At 45.1% G+C, this 16,935-nt stretch overlaps 1 protein-coding gene across 1 annotated transcript; it reads right to left on the minus strand.

The window, feature by feature from the left end:
- Window positions 1–2,917: 2,917 nt before the first annotated feature.
- LOC119157145 (P2Y purinoceptor 6-like) lies at window positions 2,918–13,597 on the minus strand. The gene is made up of 2 exons (XM_037407690.1): window positions 13,476–13,597; window positions 2,918–6,125 (listed from the first exon to the last, which is right to left on the minus strand). The coding sequence occupies exons 1-2, from the start codon at window positions 13,556–13,558 to the stop codon at window positions 5,429–5,431; spliced, it is 780 nt and encodes a 259-aa protein (XP_037263587.1). The 5' UTR covers window positions 13,559–13,597; the 3' UTR covers window positions 2,918–5,428.
- Window positions 13,598–16,935: the final 3,338 nt, after the last annotated feature.

Consider the following 16,935-nt stretch of genomic DNA (forward strand, 5'->3'; position numbering starts at 1 on the left):
GTGAATCCGATACTCAACACTTTATTTTACACCTATCATAGCTTCGATGAGCTTATGACACAACTTTGGAAGCTCTGTTCCTCAAACCATGTCAGATGGGGGAAGTTTCAAGCTCCACTGCAGGCCTGATCTGCGGTCACTGAAATTAGAGACAAATCAGGCCTCCAACTTGAACACAGTTGAGAAAGTCCCTGCCAGGCTGTTCCTCAACTTCCCTGGCACTTTTCCTGCAAATCCATCAAGGTGGTGATGCAGCAATCAAAGCAATGAGAGCAGCCATGGTTATGTGGTGTGTGGTTACTTTTGCAGAATGGAGACAGTCCCTAAGCTTTGGGTTTTTTCTTTATTATATGTTTTTATTGATGAAGTCTATTTGGGGGATTAATTTGTCTTTCAGAGGAGTGTATAGTTAGAAGATGCTGAAAAAAATCTCAGAGCTGTGGGATTACTTGTTTCTATGTGTATATTCCTCAGGTTTTGAATAGGAAAGGCCACTAAAGAGTTTGGTGGTTCTTAATACGTACAAGAGAGACAGCAGGATAACAGGTCACCCAGCTTTGGAAACAGCCAGGTTGTTTCCTGCCAGGCTCTACAGATAACCTAGTTTTCTTAGTATTTTTGCGATAGCTCTCCATCAATGACTTCCCAGAAAATAAACACTGTTGTGAAGAAGTCCCCAACGCAGTGTTCTGGGATTCATGTAAGTTTTGTTTGACTGGAGTAAGCTGATAACCATCATAGATTGCTTTGCTTTTGACGGGGAGTGCCATCGTATTAGCTTCAGCTAAAATAATTTTACTTGCTAGCTTATTTAAGATTAGTAAAATGTTCATTCATGCTGTGGAAATGAGTAACTTGGGAGGGAGAAAAGATGTCTCGACCACTTGCTTTGCACAGTGTGAGAGTCTCCGCTCTGCTTAGTCATCATTTTGTGGTGTCTTACAGTAAATGATTGACTTTTTCCAGAGCATGTGAAGTTTGGATGTTTCTGAATGTTAGAATAACAATTGCTTTGGTGCTCAAAAGCCGACAGGAAGGAGTGGATGGAGTTATTTAAAGCCTGACCTCACAGTCAGCTGAAAGACATGTCTCGGCTTTGTAAGACAGTAAGACAAACTCATTGCTTAAACGTCTCCTATCTCAAAGGTCTTGAGGTAAGACAGAAAAGGCACAGTACAGCAAAGCCCAGGAGAGCTCTCTGCAGGGAATTTTCTGTCAAGATTTTTCCTTGAAAAATGATGATATAACAGAATAAGTAGTGAAGATATAGGAACACTGCCCAGTTTCCCATGGAGCTGAAAGCTTGAATGCAGGAGAGCTCCCAGTGGTAGGGTTGTGAGGCTCATCACATTCAGGACCACCAGGTTCCCAGTCACCAAGCAAAAGTCCCAATTCCTGGCTTTCATCAGCACTTTCAAGAGTTTCCATTTTGTTCCCTGGCTATCTCAAATTGCCAGGGCTGCAAAGCATCAGCCATTCCCTTGCCATCACAGAGCAGGAGCTGAGCAGTTAGTTAGGACAGCTTTCAAGCATTGCAGGGGGCTTGCTGACATCTCAGCGTGGTTGATGAACTCTCCATCTTCAGAACTCAGTATCACCTTGTGCTCAGTTTCCTCGCTTTTCTGCACCGCAGTACTGTTGGTTTGATTTCAATACTGCCGTGGATGTACAGTTTCATCAGACACAGAGGTGACACCCAGGAGATGAACTCACTGCAAGAACTGTTTATTAATCACTATCAATATATCTGGATAGAAAAAGAATGATTTAAAGCCTTAAAAATTAAAAAACAAAAAGGCCCTCCCTTTGCTGTTACACATTCATCACTCATCTCCCCGCAGAGCACCTGGGGAAAGCTGAAGGGCGGTGGGAATCCCGACGGGGGCACCGTATCCCCTGACCAAGGTGAGGAAACAGTCTACAACCAAGGACACTGAGCAACAACTTGAAAAAGTCACCTTCCTCTTGCCCACATTCCCTCTTGCCCACTCAGCACCTCTCTCCACTTGCTGCCCAGGCAGCATTTTTGGCCCCTTGTATCCACTTGACACCCCCCCCGGCAGAGCCAGGACAGCTTCCAATGTGCTACCCAGCAGGGAGGCAGTCCATCTTGCACAGGGACCAATTTAAAAGCTAAATCAAATTATTTTCCATGAAAAATAGCATCTCTTCTGCTGATCCACTTGTCCTCACTTCCTCAGAGCTGAGCTTTGGACTCATCTATTCACATATTCTTGCCAATGTGAAGCTCAGCTGACAGCCTGGGCGTTTGGGAGAGTAAAGCCCGCAGGCACCGTGGTTTCCCCTTGCCTGGTTTCCTTCTGCTCAGAAAGAAGCAGCACTGCTCTACAGCTGCTGCAGTGAAAGGGTTGCTCAAAGCCCAGTGTCCCCACATCCCCCTGGGCAAGAGAGCAGCAGGTACCACCCACAGCACCCGCTCATACACACGCAGCTTGGTGCTGCCTCAGAGCAGTGCTGGGGATCCTCGCTGCCAGGTACGAGTAGATACCCACAGCGTTTTGCTATGGGCTACCTCCTTCTTACGTGCTCGCTGCTTAAGCCAAGTCACGCTCAGTGTTCGCTTTCATTAATTTCATAAGAAAACGATTGTTCTAGGGCAGACACACTTGTCAGGATAATTAGGCAGGAAAAATGTGTGAGCCAAGTGGTAAATTCAAAGAATAAAATTCCAGTATGCCTTGTGTGCCAAACGTGGCTCCAGTTTGCTCATGAACGCTCATCCATCTGCATGGGCTTCTGTAGGAGGTGCCAAAAGTGTAGCAGATCCTCAGAATAAATATACACATTTGTAATAAATAATGCACACACTTTAACAAAACAAGGTTTTATTAATTATAGCACTTAAGTAGTATTTCATCTCTCCTGAAAGTGGGTTTTCAGGCTTTCAGAATGAGAACTGAGAGCACTGTATCACCGTGTGTCAAATTATTCAGATATCATTCTTGCAGAAGGAATCCGTTTTGTTAGGCAACATGCATCAAAATCTTTTCAAAGTGACTTGATTACATTTCTGTTCTGCTTTTTCTGGATACCCAGTTCTTAGCAACAGTTTTCCTTCCAGTCCTCTGAGAAACAATGTCAAGCACTCGCTTCTGGCCCTGCACTGTTCGCAGCATCTCTGACACTGCTGATATTCAATGTAAATAACTGCACTTAGTCAGATAACTTCTGTGAATTCTGATAACAATAATATTCATAGTTTTTTGAAGTTTATTGCTACAGCGAAAGGGATTAGAATATTTTTAATTATTTTAGCAGTTGTAAGGAAGAGCTCAGTATATCAATCTCTTGCATTATTATTATTATTGCTTGATTTTTGATGTAAAAGCAAAGATTTGGCCTTTTGCCCAGACAGTGCAGCAAGGATCATGAAGGAACACAAAGGAGAGGAGGAAAGGAAGCAGGAGGAATCTCTAAAACAACTCTGGAGACACTAAACTGGGTACAGTCATGTAAAAACCATTTTCATTGGAGTCCATGTCAGAAAAAATGCACTTGACAGATCTCAGAGATCCCAGTGGAAGGTGCATGCTCCTCGGGCTGGAATATTTGCCTTTCATTGAAATGGTGCACCCTTTATCTGGCTGTAAAAGAACCATGGAGCCTGGCTGCGAGGCAGACAGTCCGGAGAAGGGAAGGACACCCCGCAGCTCACCACCTCCAGCCCAGCAGCACGACCCAGTTTCACTGCCTCTTTTCTGCGTGTTGCCTTTCAGTCAAGTTCATCTTGGTGTGAGGAAAAACCACTTCTGAGGCCAACTACAAAAAGCGTGATTGCGAAATTTACAAACCGGCTGGTGAGCAGAGGAAAGAGCAGTGAACTCCTCCGTGCTTGGTCTTTGTGGTTTTTTGTGAGATCTTCAGCTGACAGCTCCTGTGCCTCTGGTCACCTTGGACTACAGGCCACTCAGGAAGGTGGCAACAGCTTCAGTTTTCAGCTCTAATAGTCTAAATGCTGAGTAACTGCTACCAGCAGGGCACATCAGGTATTCACTGGTACCAGTTTGAGAGTGAGGACCTACTGCAGGCTAAAGGAGGGAAGGTTAGAGCTGAAATCTATCATGCTTGGATTTTGTGCCCCATGTCCTTCTTGTTCTCAAATGGGCAGAGGCTTATTGCTGTGTTTAGGTGGGCAAGGTGTACTGAAGGTCTGGAAGCATGATGGAGGGAGGCTGTATGTAGTGTATTGGCGATTAGTACTTGGGGTTTGGCTTATTTCATTTTTCTTTCCACCTTTTACAATCTGTGCGTTGCAGAACATATCACAGAAGTTCAGTCTCTCAAAACCACAGTCTGCTTGAAGCTGGAGGCTATCTCCCATGCAAGGGCAAGTGTAGTTGGAAATGCTACACCCACTTGTGTGTGGGTGAGCATCTGAGGTATCTGGAGTACTTTGTTTTGCTGATAACCTCCCAGTGCTTTGAGGTCACCCCAGGAATCATCAGCTGGGTAGCAGCTCTGTTACACACCCACCCGAGCTCCAGTGCAGAGGGACATCCATGGCCCTGGTTTTCTGCACCACTTCCAAGGGAGCTAGAACAGCACCACTAACCCCAGCGCATCCCCCCCTGCCTCCGAAACCATGGCAAATGAAATCAGTGGTGGTCCCTCTGGGTACAGCACGTGGAGCCCACAGCACAGGGAGTTTCTCAGACTCTGTCCCCACCTTGTAGGACTGCAGCAAACAACTGCATTCTGCCTTTCCACCTCTTGTTTATTTCTGAAGGGGGATGTGAGAGAAGCTGTTTATTACTTTGTTGTAGCAACCTCCCAGCAATGGCTCCAGGCGTGTACCGAGGTGTGGCAGCTCGGCCCCGCTCTGTCCCGGGGACTCTCACGGTGGGGCTGATGCCACCTGCGGGACAGCCCAGCTAGGCTAGGCCAGCTTGGTGCCCACCTTGTCTCTCGATCCTTCCGTCTGAGTCTGGCGGGTCACCTGGGTTAGAAAAATTTTAGGACATAGATCATGTCTTTAGCATCAACTACACAGCTTTCAGCTCAATGGATCCCTGAGTAATACTCTAAGCACCCTTTTAAAAAAAAATATATTAAAAAAATATCTTTGGGTTGCTTTAGTTTTTACAACCATTCATGAAATGTCATTTGTTTCACCTGTACAGTAAACAAACTCTAGATTGCAAACAACCGAAGCGGTGCTGTAAGGCTGCCATGACGAGCAGCCATCGCCCCGCTTCGTTGTGTTCAGTGCCAAGGGGCTGCTCAGCCCCAAGCTCCTCACCTAAAGGCTAAAGAGCATCAGGAAACAGGCAGGTTTAAACTCAGCGGCGTGCCAAAACACGAGCCTTGGTCCTGCTTGTTTATCAGTTTTCAAACCCATAGTCTGAAAGAGCATTGAAGTGTCTGTCTTCTGTCTGGTGTCCCAGAGTGCTTCCCCTGGGACTATGCGCTACTTTGTTTTTAGCATAGATCTGTTAGACATGCTAAAAAATATTTTGTAGTAGAAGTATACATTGACAATCCTTAAAAGAATGCCCAAGAAGTAACTGAGGGACCTGAGAAGGGCCGCAGCCGCGCTGAAGAAATGCAGCAACAAAACGCAGGGGCTGCGGGTGGGAGCAGAAGTGCTGCCGGCCTTCAGGAGGCCGTCCATCTGGAACAGGGCGCACTCTGCAGTCACCAGCGTCCAGATGATCCTGGATGTCAGCCTGGCGTTTTTCACCGTCCGTAAATGTCGAGACTCCGTGGGGAAGAAGGTTATCAAGTAAGCCTCGAAGGCAACGCAGCTCAGCAGCAAGCAGCTGACGTGTGTGTTGGCAGTGAGGAGGTTCTGCAGCAGGACCGATGTGAACGCCGTAGGTGAGGTACTGACATCGAAGGTCCATGTGACCATCTCAGAAACAACACTAATAGCAACCAGGATGTCTGCCTTTGCTAGGCTCGAAATGAGAACCACAGTGGCCTTGGAGGAAACTTTTGCAGACTGCAGGATGATTATCGCGTACAAACTGCCCAGCAGGCCCAGAAAAGAGCTGATAGCATTTGAAGAAGACAGGACAAGGTATTGGATATATTTAAGTACCAGGTATCTTCTGAGATCTTTCATGTGGTCTCTCTCCATAGAAATGCCGGTTAGGAAAGAATACCTAGAATACATACAAAGAAGGACATATAAAAGTAAAATTATTGGGACAGATTCCGGGCAAATTATTATGTACCTGCATTTGTACAGACACATGCACTCCAGCATTATCATGGCATTGGTTGGTTACCCAGCTTCAGAGGTGTTCAGTATGTGAAACCCTCAGACTGCACTGATTATTAAATAAAGTGTATATAAACCTAGGCAATAGCATTTTATTATAATTAACACAGGGGTCATTGAAGGGAACTGGAATACCTCTGGACTAACACTGTAAAAATTAAGGTCAGTATAGGCTACTTTCATTTTGTAAGTTTTTTTCTGCTTGCCTTTGTGGGTCAATTCAAATCTGAAGAATCCATTCTCCAGTGTTGCAGCAAGAAAAAGATTTCCAGTTGTCCTGTGTAGAAGAGTAAATGAGATATTTTTTACTTACTCTGGGAAAAAAAGTAAGAAACCAAAGGGAATGCTATCCAGGAAATGTCCCAGCAGAATTAGCAGTTGAGAATTACCATACAAGTACCCATTTGATTTCCTTTTCCTGTCATTAGCACAATTCTTCATGCACATTCATATGGTGTCCATAGCTTCTAAATAAAATTGAATACCTGGGCACAGTGTGGGAAATGGCAATAAATTCCAGATGCTGGGCTGCTGGGCAAAGGTGGGCTCAGCAGTCCCTGCCACCACAGCTTCACAAGCACACAGCTGCTGCTTGCAGAAGCCCATGGGAGGTTTAAGTTTTGCTGGGAAGGGATGTGGTCTCTGGTTTGATGTGTGGTTGGTGACACCATCCCTGTGTGCACTGGAGCTCCCTGTCCCGGCCAGCGTTCAGCTCTGAGCGCAGGAGTGGGGCTTCCCATGCCCTGCCGGCTGCTGCATGGCTGGAAGCTGGTCCGGCTGGTGCCTAGCCCCAGCTACAGCACCATTTAAAATGTTTCTCTAATGTTCTGATTTTATATCTACGTTGGGGGGGGGGAGTAAACTAAAAGCCAAGAGCTGTTTCAAGTGTTATTGCTAAAATCATAGAACCATAGAACTATGGAATCGTTTAGGCTGGAAAAGACATTTAAGATCATGAAGTCCAAGCATTAACCCAGCACTGCCAAGTCCGCCACTAAATGTATTGTTTACATTTCTTTTTCTTAAGTACCATTAACAAAGCCTAAAAAAGCAAGAATTAGTGTAGTAGCCTTAAAACAAACAGGAGCTATTTCATATATGCTCTTTAGTGTTTGTTTATAACCAAAGAGACCATGAAACGTAGCTCAGAATTATGTCCATAAAGATAAAATTCCTGAAATTTAGCACTTAAGGTAATACCTACAAAACTGCACCTGCAAAATAGTACCATTTAAAAAATTATATGTTTAGGCAGGGAAAATCAATCTACATTTAGATCTTTGATGTCTTTAAAATAAAAATTAATTAAAATTTCATTTTAATTCTTGTCCCACCGGTGGGGTGTCTCTTGGCAACCACTAGCATTTTACTTCTTGGTCCTAACAGAGCTATAACCATGTACAACTCTAATTTTGCCCTGAGAGCGCTGTACTCTATGTAAAACAGTTTATTTATTAGTCAAATCTCCTAATGCATCCAGTTGGATGTTTTTGAACCAGTTGTGAGATCTGACCTGGAATCTGAGGGAAAGTTTATAGCCTTGTGGGAAGTTACACAAATGAGCCTGGGATGAAGGCATTTGGAGGAGGACAGCATCTGCTGCTCCTGGTGCCTCTGGGTGCCTGAAGACCTTTCGTACTCACCCATCACGGGTTGCCTGCAATCTTTTGCAGCCATAGTGTGCTGTGGGGTTGAGTTTCTTTCTTGACAGGGCTGATACAAGTCTCAATTGACTGAATTCAGTGGAAAGAGGTACCTGGGTGATCCACTTCTGCCTGGGGCTCCTTCACATCTCAGTGGGCAGCTTCAAGTGAAGTATTTTGCGTGACTGAGATTAAGTTTGCTTAGCAACTCTTCACAGTCATTTTGTGCCAACATGCTGAAGTAACCTGATAGAACAGGGCTGTATCCCACGGCTTTACTCATTTCCTATACACCCGAAGTACCCATCAACTTCAACTACAGCTTTGCATGACATAAAGAATTGGGTGGAGGTGACTAACAGCTCAGGATCTGACCTTGTATTTACATAGTCATATCTTAAGCAGGAATGATGTTTGTAAAGTGCCCAGATTTTTTTAGGTATTAGCATGATTTGTGTAACATTGCATCAAAAGGGCCTAAGTGTGAACAATCCCTGTATGGGATAAGGCTACGACGACAGTAAAAGGCTAATTTGGTTAAATCATAAGTTTTCTATCATCTCAAAAGCAAGAAAGACATTTACAAAAAAACTGAATGAGGATTATGTGATGAAGATTAGCATAATAGAATAGCATAAATGTATAAGGATGATATTGGAAAGACCAAGGCACCAGATTAAGTGCAGTGGAGAAGTGATGTATGGGTAAGGAGGAAACATTCCATAAATCCGTTGTCAGACAAAGGAAGACCAAGGGAAGAGTCTGCTCCCTGCAAAGTTCACATTACCCACCAACTGCTGGTGGCAAAATTAGAAGACAATGATTCTTTTGCTTTGAAAGGCACACTTCTGGCTGGACGTGTGCCAAGAAAGAGCCAGCCACTTACTGTAGGTAAGCTTCTTGACTAAACTAAAGGAAGAACGAGATGGATGTTGCTTAGATAAATTCTGTGGTTTCAAATTCCTGAGCTTCAAGTGGTTTATCCAAGCGCACTTAGAAAGTCTGAAGCAATTTCAGAGAGATTAATGGTTGTCACTGAGAAGTTTTAAAAGACAAACAATAGAAGTTCCAGAACACTTGAAATGGCAAAGATGGGGCTTATCTTTAAAAGACAGGAATGGGGCAAGAGGAGCCATAAAATTGTAACTGTCAGTTCCCTAAAAACTACTAAAATAACCAAGCAAAATATCTAAATGGTAAAGAGGAGATAAGGAAGAGCAATGTGGATTTCTCACAGATAAAGCAAATGTAGTGAGCCCAGCTTCTGTCTGTATCAGGATAACAGAGATCTCACGGCTGAGGAGAGAACCAGCAAGTGTCATATATCTCAAATATTGTTAAGACTTTCAGTATTATTTCATGAGGCATTCTTATAGAGGAGTAGGATAAGGAAATGTGGACTAAACAAAACTATGATTAAGTCATGTGTAGCTGGATGGGAAACTAAGAAAAGGCTAATTATCAGAAATTAGAGGAATGGTGTATCAGGTGGGGCTCTGCAGAGATGTGACATTTTGGGCATTTCATTAACTATGGTAAGGAATAGAGTTCGGGCTTAAGTTTGCTTATCTATCACCATTTAGCTATCACCAGTCTGCAAGTACAATTTCAGATCCGTACAAGGGCTGGTCCCTGCTATGCAGTAAGAGGAAAAGCAAACACGTGGGCAAGAGGAGAGTGCAAGCCAGGGGAGGAGGATGGCTGCCACAGGTAGCGATGCCGGCACAAGTGGGTATCAATACAGCCTGGTGATGGCAACACCCACAGCTGGAGTCGGCAACAGCTGTGCCAGGAAAGGCAGATGCCATCTTGCATCTTGCATGAACAGGAGAAATGTCTATAACCACATGGGGTGAGCCTCTGATTTTGCCTGGCAGAAGTTAGGTCTTGATTAAAGTACGTGACCGAATTTGAGGCCAACAGTTCAGGAAAGATCTTTCAAAGGGACTGAGAGGATCGGAGATTTAGCTAAATGGAACAATGCCATTTCTTTCATATTTGAGCACTAATTTCCTTATGCATTTTCTCAGTGTTTGTGATGTGAGCACCTTGGAGCCTGTACTACAAAGCTTTTCCAGTACGGTTACCCAACAGGTCTGGGTGGTTGCTTTAGTCCTTGCCTGTTTTTTCTTTTGATGACATGATGGGAAATTGATGATTCTGAGTGATTCCTATGAAAGGTACTAAGCCAGCTTTTTTAAGAGTGGGATTCCTGTTGCTTGTCAAAACTTGATTTGTACCAGGTTGACTCATCCAAGATTCACATGCACCTTTTCTCTCTCTCTCTCTTTTTTTTTTTTTTTAAGTATCTGAGCCAACTTGTTAGTGGAATCCTTTAGGGAAGAGGTAGGAAAAATTTAGTCCTATACAGCTGAACTGTGATACAGCTCATCTTACCCCAGTTTTCCATAATGATTAACTAGGAAAATGATTCTGCGTTTTCCATCAAAACCAAAATCTTTCTGACATCAATGGTCTGTGCTCTGTGCTCTTTCCATTCAATGGGCTTTGGCACTAGCCTGGTGCAGCTCCTTTAGTCTATATTAATGTCCCAAGAAGTGGCTTTGCTTCACTGCTGAGGTTGCAGGAGGTGATGAAGAGGAGGTTTAATCTCTGAACATTAATGTCTGAGCATTGGTTTGACCATTTCTTTCAATACAAAGCATCAACGAAATTAAGACCTATTGGAACAAAACCATCAGAATCCACAGTGTGAAAGCTCATACAACTCACTAGCCAGAAGTGGAGGAAACCAAGCTGTGATATGTACACTTGAATACAAATTTATCTTGCTTTCTTACTGCTTTAACTTGCTTGTTACTCACGCATGCTACTCCTCCTTTGGAAAGGTATATTAATAATGTTCTAGTTATTTTTTTTCCTGCAGCCTATTTCTGTGTATATTTTCATCAAGTATATTATTAAGGAGACATTATAAGCCTTGACAAAGTTCTTTGCTCATTTTACAGCAACTGATCACTGCTGTGAATTGTTGTATGCTGGAAAGCACATGTAACCTGGCCCAGGCTGCTGCGTGCTGAAGATCAGCATACCTGGCCAGAGGACTTCAGCTAAATTTGAGGCTGTGATTCCCCAGTGAGGGGTAGTAAATGAATCTAAACTGGTTTGAGCAGCTGAATGAGTGAGCAAAATGTGCAGTTCATTAACTTTGGGATTTTACATCTCTTCGGGGGAATGTCAAAATAAACCTTGTCTGGAAAACAAACTAATCAAACAGAAGTTTGCCATGCAGATAAAACCAGATATCTGCAGTGAGTCGTCTCATTCATATCATCCCACCATCCTTCTTTTTTCTCTTAAGTTCAAACGGAAGATGACTTCGATGGCTGGATTTGTGGCACAAGTTTAACTTCTCCATGGGGAGCATTTCAACTCTGAGCTCTGGGCATTGGGTACTACCTTACCTTCCCAGACTTAGTGACGAGCCCATAGGGTCTTCTAACGCTGAGCGTTAGGAAAGGATGCCAAGCCGCCGGTACAGCCGGAGGTGCCCCGAAGCAGCCAGTCCAGATGCTGAGGCACTCAGAGTGTTTTTCGTGTCTTCACTTCTTAAAGTAATCATTATACGTAATGCTGCCAGCATTTTACATACCACAATGACTCTGGAAAGGAACTGGAGTTTCTGGATGGAAGATGCCTTCCTGCTTTCTGTTAGAGAGGTGTCAGTCATTTCCTTCCTTCATGCCCCAGGAGACGAGATCATTGCTGTGGCTCCCTTCTGCCTCTCTCCACCCCTTTCACATTATGATTTAGTTGTTAAAACTCTCATCCAGAATGTAGCAGAACGAGGTTTGATTTCCTCCTTCGCCACAGGGGATTTAGCTGTTTATCTCTCGGGGTGTCCCAAGCAGCAGGCTACAGGTTGTCCTGAGGCGGGGACACTTTTCGTACCACTTAAGGAATCTGGGCATAGTGTAAGAAAACAGCTGACACTGTGAGCCAAGGGGTAGGGATCAGGAAAAGGCTCACGGATCCCCACACAGGTAGTTGCAGATGTTTGCTGGGGAAAAGGGCATTCTGGTTTCTGATACTTGCTCCAAGTGCTGTTCAGATGCACCTGCCTTAGTAAATCAAGCAGGGCTTGGAGATGTTCCCTGGTGCTGGAGCTCAGTGCTGCAGAGTCCTGAGAGAGCTCTAATGGCTCCCAGCACAGTTTTGGCCCCTGCCAATGCACACCCTCCCAAAGGCTGTACTGTACAGGGAGCGCTGCCCGCAGGCAGCATGGCTCCGCTGCCCACGCTGCAAGGATGCTTCGAGGGCACAGTCCTCCTTGGCCTAGCGGAGCTCAGTGCCAGAGATCGGGCCGGGGCACATGAATAGTCCGACATAACCTTTACATATATAAGATTAAGGAGTCATTGGATAAAGAACAGATGTAGGAAGAGTGCACAAAGCAGGGTGTGAAGCCACAGGCTCCTCCTTTGGTGAAGGTGGCTGCTAGCGTGGCTCTCCTGAGCTCCTGCTGCCAGCATCCTCCTCCACAGCCAGCCCAGCAGCTTCCCTCCAGCTGGGCAATCCTGCCAGCCGGCACAGGGCATCGGCAGCAGGCACGCTCCACCAGCAGAGCTGTCTCTTTGCCCGCACCCACAAAGGGGCAGGCAGGCAGGGCAGCTGCCCTCCCTCCGCCCCGCCTGGGCAGCAGGGATCATGCCTGGGACTGGGACGGATGGGAACAGGAACAGGGTCTGTTCCCAGAACAGCTGCTTCCATCCTGCCAGAATGGCCAGAACTAGTAAAGGCGGCAACCTGAGCCAATTCGTCTATTTATTTACAGTTTTCAACGCAGCCTCTGGCAGTATTTATTACAGATCCCCTGCAGGGACGATTGCTGCCCACGGACAGTGACACTTAAGACAGTTTTTGTTTAGTCCTTATTCCGATGAAACCTCAGTTCAAGCTCACAGGTTTCCTGAACTAGCACTTTGTGTTTTCAGTACTATTTTTTATCTTCACATACTTTGCTCTCCTGAGACACTTTACAAATTCCAGTTAATAATAATTTCTCCTTTGTCATTATAGTCTGAGAGGTACACAAAAACATCTCTTACTCTTAAACAAATGCTTCCTTTCAAAATTCCTCCTGGAATTCTGTCAAAGAGTATACAGAAAAGGAGAACAAATTGGAAACCCAGATTACCACTGCATATCCTGACTGTAATTAAGTGGTATTAGATTTTACTTAGTTTATGTTGCGACGGAGGGAAGACGCAGTCGCTCAATATGAGTGATCAGCAGACTTCGTTTATTGTACCTTACAGTCACCTTTTATGCCTTCTTATAATTAGCTCATACATATTACAAAAGTTAAGCTCATTATTGGTTAGTTGCCTAAATACCAAGCCCGCCCCTTGTTTCTCTTCTGTAGTTATCTGTTCCCACCTGCAACATTCTTTTCCCACCAAAATCTTCCTGTTACTGTGTAACAAGGACAGCCAAAGACAGTGTATTTTGCTTTACTTCAGATAAGCTGAGAGCGATGTGCATTTTTGTCCAGCCAGCTGGACTATGTCTATGTGACCCTTTTCAGCTAGCCAGTTATCCACAAGTTTAAAAGCAAAAATACTTACATTTGCTGGAAAAAGCATCCAGGAATAGTTTTCTGCATCACTGTATTCTGTGTATGGTCTGCAGCAGAGCTAAAACGTGCCATTTCCCTTGGATTGCTTCCTGGGTTTTATATAGCCTTGCATCTCCAGTACCACGTCAGAGCACGGGGCTACGCTGACAGAATTTGTTTTGCTAGGCAACATCCCCAGAGCTGGTTTCACAAGAATTGCTCATTCAAATCATAGTAGCCATAACCTTTCATCTGTCTGGAAAAAGCAATGCCTCGTGTGGAAGAGGAGTCCCAGACACTTCCTTAAATACGTGCCTCGAGATGGAGCAGGGTACAGGGTGTAATCCTGAACTCGTCTGGGTGTCGCAGGAGCTAACACAGATTATCCGTGAGTAAAAAAAAATTATTCCAAGCAAAGAAAGTATGTCCTCTGGCATGAAAAGCAGTGCTATATCTAGCCAGACTGGGCTGTCCCCAGTAAGTGTTTGTGTTGGTGTTGCCTGGGATACCCTGGTTTGGTGCTGATAATGTTTGCACTAATCCTGCTCTGTTGTTCTCCAGGTATGACGGTGGTTAAGCCAAGTTCACCCCTGTTTTGGGGCAGGGGACTCTCTTCACGAGGACTCGGTGCAGTGGGAGAGCAGAGGAGCATCCCACACACATCTTGGAGAATAGCAAACCGGTATGTTCACAGCTATGTGAGCACGTACCGCAGCTCCCGGCCTTATCGTGGGTGCTGATCTCATGCCTGGAGTCACCACCTGAGAGCAGGGAACTGAAGGCAGTGACGCCGCGTGGGTTTCTGATCAACAGGGAGGGTTTGCTGCCGGTCCAACCCCAGTGCTGCCGGCAGCATGCCGTTCCCCTCATCGCTTCTCTAAGTGATGGAAAGCTGTAGAAAGATAAAGCAGCTTGAAAATGCAGGTGCTGTAAAGGGCTGTCGTTGCAGCTGCAAGCTGAGGATCAGGCAGGGAAGGCAGCCCAGGGCTCTCCCGCCTGCTCAGAGCAGCGGCAGTCCTGGTTTGCACTGCAGTGCTGGTAAGAGGACACCTGCCAAAGCTGGAGAAAGTCTCTGAAAAAAGGGATTTGACCGGTTGGTGGTTAACATAATTTGTGCTTTTAGTGTATAAATATTTGGGGGGTTGTGTTTGACTTTAACAACAATGAGCTAGCTTTTGCCAGAGGCTCTCCATAGCAGTTTTACTTTTTAAAACTACTGTTTCTATTGCATTTGCTTATTTTGCTTGCATGGCAAGCTGATACAACAGAAAGATCAGCTGCAAGAGTGCTGCAGACAAGCTACACGCTTTCTCAGCAGCTTGAAATTTCATAATAGCTTGCGGAAAGATAAAACAAATCCTCTGTTTCTCCAGGGCACCACCCATTTGGTCAGCGTCCTTCCCCCATGGCACCCATTCTGTGAAAACAAGAATGAAATCACAGGGATGGGGGGAGGGGGTTCTGGAGCGCTTTGGACCTGAGCTGTGCCCCGCTTCACCTTGCAGGGCTGGCGGGCGGCTGCAGAGCCGGCGTGGACAGACCATGGGAAAGGCGGCTGTGGAGAGATCTTTAATCAGTTCCCCCCAGTTAATCTTTACCCACATTAGTAATTGCTCCTGATGACTGATGCCTTTCAGTGCTCCTCTTTGAACCCACCGACGTCTCCCTTAACATAGGCAGAACAAACACCTTGATTTCTGCAGTGGCATGGGATGGTTTCCAGTATTTTTCCATAACCTGTTTGCTTTGCACTACACCTTTGTTTGAAGGCTTTGGCCAGATCTGTACATTGATTGGCAGTGCTCTTTACAGCTGAGGATTTTTAATTTTTTTTCCTTGGCACGGAAGAACAATTTAATTAGAATTCAGCAATAGGTAAGAAAATTTCAGCTTTCTTCTGTCTGAAGTATTCCGTTTAAATTTGACCCCAGAGGGTTTCCAGCACTGTTCCCTTGCCATCTCATGGGGTGTCCCATCTCCACCTCCTTGTCATGCAATTCTGTACACCTCAAAACACTGCCAAGGGGCACCACACAAACTGCCCATCACCTCTACTGCCTCTTTCTCTTGCTGATACTGGAAACAATTCTATTCCTATTTCTTTTCCTTTATACTGTGCCATGAAGAACTTTGTCAAGGAAATCCAGATAAGTTACATCATGTGACTATCTTGCGGTTGTGGGAAATTTTTTAACAAGCTTGAAGACTTTGAGGAGATTGTAGAAAGGCAGTTTTCTTTGTAAATAACTGCACCTTGGTCCTACAAAACAAGTCCTAACTCTTATTCTTTGGTAGTTAGCCGATTATCTGGTCCTAAAGTTGTGCCAGGTGCTGCGATTCCCTGGGCCACCCCGATTTATGGCTATGGTACGTAGTCTGTGTTGCTCTTCTCATTTTTTACCTTAGGGTTTTTTTTTTCTCTTAGGTTGCTTGAGAAACCAGAACAAATACACTCTGATCAAGACAGGTCAAGATTTCCTGTCTTTCCCCTCAGTAAATGGATGGAGAGTCTCCTGCCTGGGTACCTGACTTTATATACTTTCCCACCTTCATTATCCTCAGAGAATACACATTTCTCTAGCACCTTTTGTGATTCCTCACTGAAGTTCTCCACAATCCTTTATCATTACCTCCTCTCCCTTGCCTCGAAGAGTTCAAGAAACTCATTCTAAAATTACAAACCAGCAAATGACTGCCTTTTCTGACTAGAAAACAGAGAAGAAGCCAGGCAGGTATTTGCAAGTGTGAGGAAGGGTTGGGTGACAAAGGGAGGAATCTCAAGGACAGCAGTGACACGTAGCAGGTCCTACAGGCACTGAGCTGCAGGCAGGACAGCCAGACCTTCACAGGCAGCAAACCGACAGGAGGGCTTCCCGTAAGCTGCTGAGCTGACCTGCTTTGTGCCCTTTCTGATGGAAAACCAGCAGAGCCTGCATGCTGGTGAAGCTGGAACTGGAGAGTTTCAGCCCTGTCCTGCTGGTCCAGAGCTTCAAGCAGCAGGAAGATTAGCATCCTTTCCAAGGGAGGGATGGACAGACTTTCCAACGCATCCTCAAATCCAGCGCAGCTGCCTCTCAGACATAACCACCATCACAGGACACAAGGGAAGGCAATTGCACCTTTGCTGCCAGAGGACAGTGGTTGTCTCTCTTGGCCATGCAAAGACAAGAACCTTCCAAGATGTCCATTACAGAGAGGATGTTTTATGTTGGCTCCTCAGTAAAATACGAAAGGGCAGGAGATGTGTGACCTGGGTGTACTCTGCAGCTTTCTCAAGAACAGAAATTTCCACTTTCCACCTTTCCAAATAGCTCATCAGCAAAGCAAATAATCAGCTCATTTGTTTTACTGCCTTTACTCTCTATTTTCACTATAGAAAAGGAAATTCATTTTTAATGAGGGCAAATGCTGGGATAAAGCATTACTAATGTAATGTTTATTCCTTGTGGACAGTGTGTCCAGCGGTAACA

This window comes from Falco rusticolus, chromosome 14 (assembly GCF_015220075.1).
Source record: "Falco rusticolus isolate bFalRus1 chromosome 14, bFalRus1.pri, whole genome shotgun sequence".
In the NCBI taxonomy this organism is placed as follows: Eukaryota; Metazoa; Chordata; class Aves; order Falconiformes; family Falconidae; genus Falco; species Falco rusticolus.

What these genes read in the sequence shown, in the direction of transcription:
- LOC119157145 (XM_037407690.1), bottom strand. Translation starts at nt 13,558, where the DNA reads ATGGCACGTTTTAGCTCTGCTGCAGACCATACACAGAATACAGTGATG. An exon ending in GGATGCTTTTTCCAGCAAAT is followed by an intron (nt 6,126 to 13,475) that starts GTAAGTATTTTT and finishes TATGTATTCTAG; the next exon opens with GTATTCTTTCCTAACCGGCA.